At 45.0% G+C, this 13,555-nt stretch overlaps 1 protein-coding gene across 1 annotated transcript; it reads right to left on the bottom strand.

The window, feature by feature from the left end:
* Window positions 1-5,650: 5,650 nt before the first annotated feature.
* On the bottom strand, window positions 5,651-7,302 carry LOC119274572. Its single transcript, XM_037555286.1, has one exon. It carries the CDS (start codon window positions 7,275-7,277, stop codon window positions 6,510-6,512), a length of 768 nt encoding a protein of 255 aa, XP_037411183.1. The 5' UTR covers window positions 7,278-7,302; the 3' UTR covers window positions 5,651-6,509.
* Window positions 7,303-13,555: the final 6,253 nt, after the last annotated feature.

Consider the following 13,555-nt stretch of genomic DNA (forward strand, 5'->3'; position numbering starts at 1 on the left):
CGCGCTCGATCTAGATCCGCCGCTACAGTAAACTCTAGGTTGACTTTTGTCCCAGTTTTCAGTATTTTTAGCATATTTCATCATGCCATAACTTTGCATCCGTGACTCTGTTTTGGGCGTGCAGCATATCAAATTGTTCGTCTGGATGAGCACTTCATTTCATTCCATTGCACCATGTTCATTTGAGTTCATCTTGATGCCCTAAATGCTGTTGCAAGAGTGCTATGTAATGTTAGTTTCAGATTCTTATCAGATTATGGACATTTGTCATTTTTGCCATGTTAAATGTGTGCCTCCTATGATCTTGAGCCCTACATGTGTTTTGTTGTATGTCATGCCATCTTTACAGGGGTGTGTGCCATGTATTTTTGTGATCATTGTGGTGACTATCATAAGCATGCAAAGTATCTCTCGTGATGTTGCTGATTTCAGGGACTTAGAATTCTTCTAAGTCTTTTCCCTGATAATATTTTTATGCCATGTATTCTTGTTGCTACAGAGTGATCCATGCCTCTTTTGAGCATGTTCAGTAAGATGATTTTGAGATATTGTTATTCTCTATCTATCCATGTCTTTGTTTGCAATTATGGAGCATCCTAGCATGACTCAATCTTGCTCTACTTTTGCTATAAAATGTTCCTGGCAGATTGTTTACGTGTTAAGCAATTTTGCCGGGGTTGTTGTAGTTTATCCTTGCATGCTATGAGAGTGTTCTTGCCATGGTTAGCTTATTTATCATGTTTTCTTGCTGCGTGTATGCTTAGTTTGTCATGCAATGCCTTGTGGTGAGTGCATCGAGCTCGTAAACATGCCCACGTAATTCTGTTTTGCCATTTTCCAGTTTTCTGCTAAGTCTGAATCTGTTAACAAAACTTGCTATGTTTACATGGTTGCCATTGTATTTTCTGATCCCTTTTGGCTTATGGTCAGTAAGGGACTTTTGTTATATGCCTTGTTTAGTTTCATGCCATGCCTTGCTTTGCCATGATATCTTCCTGTAGCATGCTGTTATCTTGCTCTAAACATTGCTTCCTGATGTTAAATCCTGGCATGTTATTTACACCAAGTCTGTGAACCTGATATCTTTTGCACTTTTGCCATGCTTGTTTGAACCTGCTATTGTGTGATTTAGTCGTAGCTCAGTGTTCAACTTTTGTTAAGCATCTTGAGTGGATCACTGCCATGTGCTTTATTGTTATGTTACAGTGCAGTAGCTTGTTGTTCTTGATGCATCTAGATGGCCTCGCGCTGTTAATCGCAGATCGGTGCCATATTTGTTTTGCTTGTCATTTGCAAACCGTGCATCCGATTCCAGTGATCTTTATATCGATTTCGACCGAAATCAACTCATCTTTCCAGCAGAACTCTTGGTTTTCCAAGTTGAGGCCTGTTTCAATCTTTTCCTTCCGGAGCATGCATATGCATTGCATATAACATCCCTCATATCATGCCATGTTCTGCATCAGGTTGCTTGCATTGCACCGTGGTTGATTGTGTCTCCCTTTGGTTGTGTCTTGATTTGGGTAGAGCCGGGAGACAAGTACGTGATCGAGGAACCCGTTGAGAACGTTTACGAGGATCAAGCTTATGTCAACTCGGAGAACTTTGCAGGCAAGATGACCATACCCTCGAAATCACTTCTATCTTTGCTTGCTAGTTGCTCGCTCTATTGCTATGCCTATGCTATGATACCTACCACTTGCTTTATCATGCCTACCATATTGCCATGTAAAACCTCTAACCCATCTTGTCCTAGCAAACTATTGTTTGGCTATGTTACCGCTTTGCTCAGCCCCTCTTATAGTGTTGTTAGTTGCAGGTGAAGATTGGAGTTTGTTCCTTGTTGGAACATGTTTATTGTTGGGATATCACTATTATATCTTGTCTACTTTAATGCACCTATATACTTGGTAAAGGATGGAAGGCTCGGCCTTATGCCTGGTGTTTTGTTCCACTCTTGCCGCCCTAGTTTCCGTCATACCGGTGTTATGTTCCTTGATTTTGCGTTCCTTACACGGTTGGGTTATGATGGGAACCCCTTGACAGTTCGCCTTGAATAAGACTCCTCCAGCAAGGCCCAACCTTGGTTTTACCATTCGCCACCTAGCCTTTTTCCCTTTGTTTCGCGGACTCAAGGGTCATCTTTATTTTAACCCCCTCGGGCCAGTGCTTCTCTAAGTGTTGGTCCAACCTGAGTGATGTCCGGCGCCCCCTGGGCAACCAGGGTCTATGCCAACCCGACGTCTGGCTCATCCGGTGTGCCCTGAGAACAAGATATGTGCAGCTCCTATCGGGATTTGTCGGCACATTCGGGGTGGCTTTGCTGGTTTAGTTTTACCATTGTCGAGATGTCTTGTAACCGGGATTCCGAGTCTGATCGGGTCGTCCTGGGAGAAGGAATATCCTTCATTGACCGTGAGAGCTTGTGATGGGCTAAGTTGGGATACCCCTGCAGGGATTTGAACTTTCGAAAGTCGTGCCCGCGGTTATGGGCAGATGGGAATTTATTAATGTCCGGTTGTAGAAAACATGAAACTTAACTTAATTAAAATGGATCAACAGCGTGTGTGGCCGTGATGGTCTCTTTTCGGTGGAGTCCGGGAATAGAACACGGTTTCGGGTTATGCTTGAACGTGAGTAGTCTAGGATCACTCCTTGATCATAGATTCTTGAATGTGCTTTGCCTTCTCTTCTCGCTCTCATTTGCGTATGTTAGCCACCATATATGCTAGTGCTTGCTGCAGCTTCACCTCATACCTTTTCCCTACCTATAAGCTTAAATAGTCTTGATCGCGAGGGTGTGAGATTGTTGAGTCCCCGTGACTCACAGATTACTTCCAAAACCAGATGCAGGGACCGATGATACCATTCCAGGAGGTGCGACTGAGCTCAAGTGGGAGTTCGATGAGGACTCAGGACGATACTACGTTTTGTTTCCAGACGATCAGTAGTGGAGCCCAGTTGGGGCGATCGGGGACATTATGCATTTGGGGTTGTCTTTATTTTGGTTCCGTAGTCGGACCGTGAGTGTATCTGGATGATTGTAATGCTATATTTATGTATTGCTTGAAGTGGCGATTGTAAGCCAACTATGTATCTCTTTTCTTATTCAGTACATGGGATGTGTTAAGATTACCCCTCTTGCGACATTGCCTACAATGCGGTTATGCCTCTAAGTCATGCTCCGACACGTGGGAGATATAGCCGCATCATGGGTGTTACACAAAGGTACAAGAGACTGCCTGAAAAAATATTAAAGAGCCTTTGGGGTTTTGCAATCTAGATTTGCCATTGTTCGTGGTCCTACTGGTTTTGGGGACAAGCAAACCCTGAACAATATCATGACATGTTGTGTGATTCTTCACAACATGATCATCAAAGACGAGAGGAACATGAATTTTGAGTTCTTCTATGACAATGTCGGTAGCCATGTGAAGCCAGCTAGAGACCCTGAACGCATACAAATTCCTTCAGACATGCCAGGAGATTGAAAACGCAAACACCCACCAGCAGCTTCAGGAGGATCTCATTGAGCACCATTGGCAAAGGCATGGGCAAAGACATTGAGCACCATTGGCAAAGGCACCGGCCAATTTTACATTCGTTTTCATTTAATTCATGTGTGATCGGTATCATTGTTGTATTGGGGACAATTGTTGTATTGAGTTACTCCCTCCGTTCCCAAATATTTGTCTTTCTAGACATTTCAAATGGTTACAATATACAGATGTATGTAGACATATTTCAGAGTGTAGATTCACTCATTTTGCCTCATATGTAGTCATTTGTTGAAATCTCTAGAAAGACAAGTATTTTGGAACGGAGGTAGTATTAGTTTAATTTGATGATTTGAATAATTATTGTAATTTGGATTTATAATATTCACATTTTATGTTATTTGAATTCATATTTTTTCTGTAATATGTGAGATATGTGTCAAATTCAGAAAACATGTTTCATGGGCTCACGCGGGCTCGCAAAACAAGAGCAAGCCCGCAAAACACGTTTTCCGTGAACTGTAAATGTGTTATAAGGGTCGGCGATATAAGGGGTCTACTAGAGATGCTCGAAAGGAGGCGCCAACGTTCTGTTTTATCGGCGTACCCTCCCACATGCCTCGTGCTTTGTATGGGCTGGCCCATTGTCATTTTTTCTCCCCCACCGGTTTTGGAAAGGTTCTAGGTCGTTTTTCCTTTGCCTTTTCTTCTGGGTTTTCTTTCTTTTCTTCTTTTTTGTTTTCACTTTTGTTTTATTTTTTTCCTTTCTTTGTTTTTCAAATATGTGATCTTTTTTCCAAACTCGTGAACATTTTCATATTCGTGAAGTTTTTCAAATTCATGACTTTTTTAGTCATGCATAATTTTCAACTTCGTGAACATTTTTTGAAATACATGAACACCTTTTGAAATACAAAGACAATTTTTAAATTCATGAATATTTTTTGAATTCATGAACACTTTTGTATTTCATGGACATTCAAAGTCATGATTTTTTTTGAATTCGTGAACATTTTTCAAAACTATGAACTTTTTTCAAAATAGCGAACATTTTTTCATTTCGTGATTTTTTTTTATGAATTCATGAATATTTTTTGAATTCAGAACATGCCATCACTCGTGTATCAATAGCAGAGTGGGTGTTGATTTATTGTTCTATACTTAAATAAGTAAATCTAACAAGGATTGCATCTACATAACCAAAAGACGTTCAGGATTTGACCATGGCAAATCTAATGTTTTCGATGGTAGTTTTAGCGACGCGACAATGGGAAGTTTAGTTGCCAAGCATGGCAAATCTGCGTGTGGTGTATATTTTGCCAGAAAATCGCCATGTGTGTCGACTAAACTTGCCATTCTCGCGTCACTAAAATTGCCATCGAAAACGTTTGATTTGCCATGGTCAAGTCCAGAATGTTCAGGATTTATCATTTTTGATAATCACAGGATAAAGTTAAAAGAATAGCAAGGTAAACTACGATCCTTCTCACGGCAAGTAGACAAATGCACAAATCCATCAATAATTGTCAGTCTTCAGTGCAAAATGATCCACCACCAGCACTGAACACTGAATAATCACGTCGTCATTTGGCCCACAATAGTGGAAATGTCTTGTCCAGTATTCATCTCTACAAATCGTCATCGCGGCTCTCCAAACCCAGACATCAAGCATGAGTAGAAAAACACAAAGGTTACAGAGCGGCAGCGGCCCAAAGGTAAACACAAAGGCTCACCAGAAATAAAACTCACTTGCCCTTCCAGGTGCAGCGGCAGATACATTTGAGATAATTACAGCATTCACATTGCAGTCTATCAATAGTCTACACCTCACGGAAAATGTTTTGATAAAATAAAATGTGTACTATTGACCCTGAAAGATCAATCAACTATAGTCAATCATAAGAAGAGTTCTGCAGGTGCTTAGTAGACACTTGGGCGCTAAGTTTCTCAAAGTATCTGCTTAACTCCAAACCTGGACTTCCAAATGACCAGTTGCACAGATGAAATACCTATGTATAATTGACAAAGATATTGGAAAATAAAATCTACTACCATTGTACCAAAATACTTGTAGGTGGGGGAACTAGTACAAGTTCCCCCAACTACAAGTACTTTGATACAGAGGGAGTAGCTTCATTTATGTCAATTATAAACTGATCCTGCAAGTTGTACCTTTGCCTAACTTTATTGATACGGTGAAGGCTACAAATTCATAGTTAGGTCAACACGTAGCTTACCATTTACACCATTAGCAAGTTTCTACAAAGGACAGAGAGCTAACTGAAGATATTTGCTCATGTATATGCATGCAAGAGACCTTAAGCAATCTGGCTAGAAAGTAACTTAGAACCATGTGAGTTTCTCGATGCATTTAGGAAATATCGGAGATCCCCATAGAATGCTTCTTCTAAACATAGAAGTGAGCTTCAGCCACTTTTGAGTAACAAAAACACTATCATGTCAGCTATTAATGATATTGATACATGATAAGGTTACACAAATGACGGACAATTCCCAACAACACTCGGACATCTTGGTTTACTCTATAGCGAGAAAGTAACATTATCTGGTTCCAGTTTTTGTTCTTCCGCTTAGTCAAGCTCCTTCAGGTTGAGGGTTCACCTTATTACATATCAATGAAGGAGGGAACGCCATGATGTACGGATAGGAACGAATAGGGTAGGGAGTGACAGGGCAGAGCTTATTCAGCTCCTCTGTTTCAAGGCAGAAGGACATGAAAAAGCAAGAATTCGAATGCGTCTCACAAGAAGTAGAAAAATACACCAAACCACCGATAATCGCCACAACATTGAGAGCACAATCATCGTGCAGAGTGATCGCATCCTGCATCGGTAATGTCTTATCCAGGATCCATTTATCAACGTCGTCGTCATCCGGGACAACAAGCGTGAATTTAACCGTGCAAACCAAGCAGAGCCTCCCATCCTTGGTCTCACCAGGCTTAAATTCCCCTTGCCCTTCCATATGCAGCGGCTGATTGATTTGCGAGAATTACAGTGTAGCGGTGTTCAGCACAAGGATATTGGCTCCGCTTGTAAATGTCCAATAAAGAAACCCATTCACCATTGTACCATCATGATTGCAGTGACCATCCTCTGAAAACGGGAAAACCTGCCACTCTCTGCTATCTGATGAGAACACGGCAGCTTGCGCCCCCCACTCGTCATGACAGACAGAGGCAACGCGGAACTCCCCGTGGCATTCTTCAGAGCCGAGCATGTGGAACTCAACGTGCATGCCGCTGCAGATCTTGTCCGGTGGCGCGGAGAAGAGATCCAGGGCCCGTGTGAGGGGATCGTAGACAGCCATTTGCTTGATTCCCCAGTTGACGAGAACGACATATCCGTCGCGGCAGTCTTCCATTGCCCACTCGCGATCGGCGTCCTTATCGTCTTCGGGGAGCAGGGTAAGGAAGACATCGGCGCCGCGGATGGCGGCGGCGTGGTCCACGTCGGAGAGGCGGCGGGTGGGCGCAAAGGCTGGCAAGGCGGGGTCGTGGATGCTGAGGAAGATTCCTAGGAGCGGGGGCGAGTGGAGGTCGCTGAACCGGCGGCGGAATGCAGGCGACGAACGGACGGCGCCGAGAAAAGGGCGGCAGGTGAGGGAGGCGCGAACGAGGCTCGGGAGGGAGGGGAGGCAGAGGAATACCTCGCGCAGAAGGTCGTCGCCGAGGGCGCATATGGTGGTGGGAGCGGGTGACGGGGATTTCTTCTTCTTCTTCGGAGTCGGCGGCGGCGGCGGCGGTGGCTGGGAGGCCATGTCGCGCACTGGAAAGAGTAAAGGAGGCGGCGGCGTTCCGTTTTATCGGCGTACCCTCCCGCGCGCCTCGTCCTCTGTATGGGCCGGCCCATTGTTGGTTTTTCTAGTGAGAAAACTTTTGGATGGATTTTTAAAAAAAGGTTTCTCAATATACGACCTCTCCTCAAATTTTTTTTAAATATACGACTTATAAAATAACACAATAAATCGAGTCAATGTTAACTTTTCGAAACCTAATATGGCACGAATTCGAAATAATTACCCATATGCATGGACTCAGTTCAAATCTTACAATGTACACTGAATTGAAATATCGATATTAAGTCTCGTATTATCTACATTCAAATATTGTTTTTAGCCCCGCACACACGCTACATACTTTCAGGATCGATCAATCTTCCTCTCTTAACCACCTTAGGAAGCTATCTGTTTCCAACACACAACCATTCTTTCTCTTCATATTTCGATCTCTAACTCTCAACTACACAATCTCTTTTTACTATGTTACGAAATGTATTTACCTCACACACCCGCCATTGCACTCCATGCCGAGCTCTCTCTCCCTCTCCCTCTCACCCTCTCGCGCTAAATACATGCATTGCTTATCTAGCCCCCCAACCTCTCGTGCGCACGCACGCACGTTGTCTATCTAGGTCACTCCCTCGAGACTGTCCCACTCTTTCTTCCGCACAGCGGGCCACACTCGCTCAATCTCGCTCTCTTTATCCGAGTCTCGTTTAACCTCGTTTTCTTTCACACACAAATGATAAATCTCCATGTTCGGGCCTCGATCGACACACTCTATACTCTCTCACACAGATTGTCTATTTAGGTCAGTCCATCGAAGCCGGCCCCACTCTTTCGACCTCATGGCGGGTCACGCTCGCTCTCTCTCTCTCCCTCTCTCTCTTTGTATGTCTCGATTGACCTCGCTCTTTTCTCGGAAAAAAAGATATATCACCATGTTTGAGGCCAATTCGACTTATTCACTTTGTATACTCTCTCACGCACATTGTCTATCTTGGTCACTCTCTCCAACCCGTCTCACTCTTTCGATCGCACGACGACCCTATGTGATCGATCGACCTTGCTTTCTCCCACGCACAAAATATATCTACACATCTGTGACTGGATCATCTCTCAAGCTCTATCTTACAACCCTCACCCTTGCCAAAAGCTCAATCAGAAAATATCTCTCCAAAGCATATATATTTGTTCCATGAATGTCGGATCACACTCACTTTGTCTCTCTATCTATATGTCTCTCGATTGACCTTACTTTCTCATGCCGTATCTTCCACACATTGAAGCTACCTCTTCATCTCTCGCAAAGCCGGAGCTATTTACATTGCGAGGAGCACTCCAACCTTGGATTAATTTGTGTAGGCATTTATTCCGGTCGGTTTAGATTATATTTTCGTAGCATTCGGCCCACAACTACTCGATACACCGTTGCAACCCCCGCAACTCCCCTAGTTGATTTCCCTCTGGCTCGGTCATTGCTCTCTCGCACGTCCTTTCTCGCCTTCAACGTCGCACCATGGTATTATTGCAAAAAACTCTGCTATTCTCTTTAATTATTATAAATAAGCTAGAAAACTACACATCGATAGTCCATTTGGAATGGAACAAATTTGGACCCACAAATTAAAGTGCTACAAACTACACGCCGAGGGGCCCACATGTCATAAAACAAATTTGGACCCATATACAAATTAAAAAATAAAGGACGAGGATCGAACATGCGACCAGGGCCTTCAAGCCGCACGTTAATAGGCAACATACGTAGAACAACAATGTTTGTTGTACCTCCCTTTGTTCACATAATGTTTTTATATTATCACAACCTATTTTATTGATAACATGTAATATTATTTTTAGTACTATTCGCCTTCACTTACTGGTGGGTTCCATGTGTGCTCCCTCTCTCCTCCCCTTCCGCGTTTAGACGCACGGGCAAACATGAAGAACTCGTGGGCGATGTTGCCGTTGACCATATCTGGACGCATTCATAAGTTACAGCACCAGTTTCACGTGCTAGTAGCACTAGTCAGTGTGTACGTGCAATGCACGTTAATTTCGAAGTATATTAAGTGCATGCAGATATTAAGTTGGATATTATTTGTGTGTTATTATATGTGATTAGCACTATTTTTGGCATGAAATTAACTGCATGCTAAACATGTTGAGCGCTCGACATTGAAGCAATCTAGGTCGTTGGATGACTAGGAATACATGTGGCTTGATGACGTTTTATATTTAATTTGATACGGCTCTAGCAGAACATTGAATCGATCAAACCATAGATTTCATTCAGTCTGACTCCAACTTTAAATTATATGATGATCGATCTAAAATAAATGGAAATGATAGACGTTCGGATTCTAAGCATGGAAATCCAAACGTTTTTCATGGAAAATTTAGATTATGCGGCGACGGCGGGTTCATCTTGCGGTGGGAAGCGGCTCCTCTGCCGTGCTCTGTGTGTCGTCGGGCCACTGACCGATGGCGACGGCGGCGTCTTGCGCCATTGTTGCGTACTCCTGGACGTTGGCCCTAGCTTCAAGGAAGGCCACAATGTTCTGGACTTCGGTCTCCAAGAGCGAATCAACTGGCGGGAGGAGGCCACTGGCGTTGGTGCAAGGAAGCGGTCGACGGTGGCCATCCATGCTGCTAAGGGGGGCACTGGCACCCGCGCGGGGACAGGCGCTGTCAACGGCGCGGCGGAGACATTCGTGTGCATGGGCACCGGCACGGGCACGCACGTCAGTGCACGCGCAGGCACATGCGCTGGCACGGGCGTGCGCGTCAGGGCACGCGCAGGCGCTGGCAGGTGCACGGGCGCGTGAAAGTTGATGGGGACCTCGTGGAACCCCGTGGCATCAAGCTCGGCGCCAATGTGCGGCTCCTTGCCCATCAATGCCACGGGGATGGACGCTGGCACAGTCGGGGCGACGGGAGCCGGAACGGGAGCGGGGACAGGCGTGCCGTCTTCTCGCAAGGCCAGTTCAAGCTCGTCCCAAAGCGCCTTATGTTCTTGAGACTCCGGCTGGGTGTCTTCCTTGGGAAACTGGAAGACTAAGGGCAGACCATCGTGATGCGGCATGACGTACGTTTAGGTCAGGCTAGTTGGAGGTAGACGACAGGAGAATCGGAGAGGAAGAGAGAAGATTGTAGCGATACCGGGTAGTATAGGGTTGATTTTAAACTGCGGTGTCGGCGACATTAAAAGTGGGAGCAGTTGGGACGAAGTTGGGCGGCGGAGCCTGGTCAAAGGGCTCGCCTCCCGGTGAGCCTGCACAATGGTCTGCTCGCACGCCTCCCTGTCAGCTGGCGCAGCGGTCTGCTCGCATGCCTCCCGTCGACTCACACGCTTGCTCGGACGGCACCTGCCGATGAGAAGCGGGACTCGTGGCGGCACGTAAACACCCACGGTTTCAATAATGAAAGCGTTCGCCTTAACGTGACAGGTCTTTGTTCCAAAATACCTTGGCTCTTTATTTGTGCAACTTGCCATAAGCAGCTTGTTTCAAATTGAAGAAAAAAATTACAAAGTAATATTTGTGCCATATGATGTGACCATGCTCAGTTTCAAGAATTTATGGTCACTTTTGGATTTTCTGAAATTAAAGATTCAGGATTCGAAACAATATCATAACATGCATCATGCAATAAATTTTCAAACCATACATTTGTCCTGTTGTATTTCTTAAGAAAGGATTTGGTCAAACATTTTGCTTAGTTAGACTTCAGACAAGTTATATATGCAGAGCAAAAGGATAATCCCTCCGTACCAATGCATTGCCTGATATATTAACTCAAGTACTAGGCACAAACAAACGGGAAAAAAGGGGCTCAATTCTGTGCTCATCCTGGTGTAGTAGTAGTAGTTAGTAGTAGTAGTAGTAGTAGTAGTAGTAGTAGCAGCAGCAGCAGCAGCAGTAGTAGTAGTAGTAGTAGTAGTAGTAGTAGTAGTAGTAGTAGTAGTAGTAGTAGTAGGCAATGTAGTTGACGGGTGACCTTGGCAAGCGGCGACCGAGGGAATTGAACCGTGCTCGGCACAGTAGGTAACGTTGTCTAGTTACTTTTTTTAACACAATGTTGTCTAGTTACTAAAGCATCCCTCCGTTGTTCATCGGTAGTCATTATGGACCGGGGACATGAAGGGAATTTCCTAGGGCTGGAATTCTGGCCGCCAGATATTTCGACTTGAAACGCGGGGGCTCGACTAGTTGGGGTTGCCTAATGTACGTACCACGCACGCCACCAGAAGGACACGAGCCTGGTTTTATTTTTTATTTTTTTAGGATCAACACGAGCCAAGGTATGGCTGGTATGCCGTTGGGTCCTACCATTCGAGAATACGAAAGGAACCTTTTAAGTTGCCGAATGAATCTATGTGTATTACAATGCCCGTATTTTCCTTGCAAATACTAATCTCAACATGGTCATTGATTTATGACGAGTTGTTGAATTAGAGTGAGTTTGTGATATAGTGATCTCAACGTGGATTTCACATTTCATGGCATCCCTGCTAAGTTTTTAAATGCAAATTCAAATTTAAAAGATGAACAATATGGAGGTGAGAAAACTTTGTATGTATCAAGCATATGACCACACACACACACAGACACCCACACACGAACACAACAACAATCCAATAAGTATAGTGCATCTATTTTTCCAAACCATGCATGCATGACACGAATTCAAAAATACTTCTTCTGTTCCTAAATATTAGTCTTTTAGAGATTTCAACAAGCGACTACATACGGAGCAAAATAAATGAATCTACACTCTAAAATATGTCTATATACATCTGTATGTGCCGGTCCACTTGAAATCTCTGAAAAGACTAATATTTAGGAATGAAGGGAGTAAAATGTAAGACATGCATGGTCCTCAATTCAGTATTTAAAACGAACATGAAACTGAAACATGAATATTAAGTCTAGTACTACAGTACATGCAAATGTTGTGTTTAATTAGGCGGAGCTATGATTGTCGGGGTCACCCCCTCGACCTTAGATAAAGTTGTGAAGCTCTGTTTAGGGTTGTTAAGATTATATTTGTCCCCACCCTCCCAACCACCGACTGGTTGTGCACCCCACCCCTCCTCCCCGGGAGAATATCATGTGCCCCATACCTTCTATGCTATATGCTGATACGAGTTGCTTGGAGCTTGTAGATCTGAGATATAGAAGCTCACATGATGTCTTAATATTTTTACAGGAAACCTTGATGAGTTTGAGAATTGCACACAATTTGTACAAAAACTGTTGGGGAACGTAGCAGAATTTTAAAATTTTCTACGCATCACAAAGATCAATCTATGGAGTCATCTAGCAACGAGGGAAAGAGGAGTGCATCTACATACCCTTGTAGATCGCGCGCGGAAGTGTTCAAGAGAACGAAGTTGATGGAGTCGTACTCGTTGTGATCCAAATCACCGATGACCAAGTGCCGAACGGACAGCACCTCCGTGTTCAACACACGTACGGTTGGGAAGACGTCTCCTCCTTCTTGATCCAGCAAGGGGGAGGAGAGGTTGATGAAGATCCAGCAGCAAGACGGCGTGGTGGTGGATGCAACACGATCCCGGCAGGGCTTCGCCAAGCGCATGCGGGGAGGAGAGGTGTTACGGAGGGAGAGGGAGGCGCCAAGAACAAGGGTGTGCGGCTGCCCTCCCTCCCTCCTTCTTTATATAGGGGCCTTGGGGGGCGCCGGCCCTAGGAGATGGATCTCCAAGGGGGCGACGGCCAAGGGGTGGCTTCCCCCCAAGCCAAGTGGGGGGCGCCCCCACCCCTAGGGTTTCCCAACCCTAGGCGCAGGGGAGGCCCAAGGGGGGCGCACCAGCCCACTAGGGGCTGGTTCCCCTCCCAATTCAGCCCATGGGGCCCTCCGGGATAGGTGGCCCCACCCAGTGGACCCCCGGGACCCTTTCGGTGGTCCCGGTACAATACCGGCGACCCCCGAAACCTTCCCGATGGCCAAAACTGGACTTCCTATATATAAATCTTTACCTCTGGACCATTCCGGAACTCCTCGTGAAGTCCGGGATCTCATCCGGGACTCCGAACAACTTTCGGGTTACTGCATACTAATATCTCTACAACCCTAGCATCACCGAACCTTAAGTGTGTAGACCCTACGGGTTCGGGAGACTTGCAGACATGACCGAGATGCCTCTCCGGTCAATAACCAACAGCGGGATCTGGATGCCCATGTTGGCTCCCACATGCTCCATGATGATCTCATCGGATGAACCACGATGTCGA

This window comes from Triticum dicoccoides, chromosome 1A, assembly GCF_002162155.2.
Source record: "Triticum dicoccoides isolate Atlit2015 ecotype Zavitan chromosome 1A, WEW_v2.0, whole genome shotgun sequence".
Taxonomy (NCBI): Eukaryota; Viridiplantae; Streptophyta; class Magnoliopsida; order Poales; family Poaceae; genus Triticum; species Triticum dicoccoides.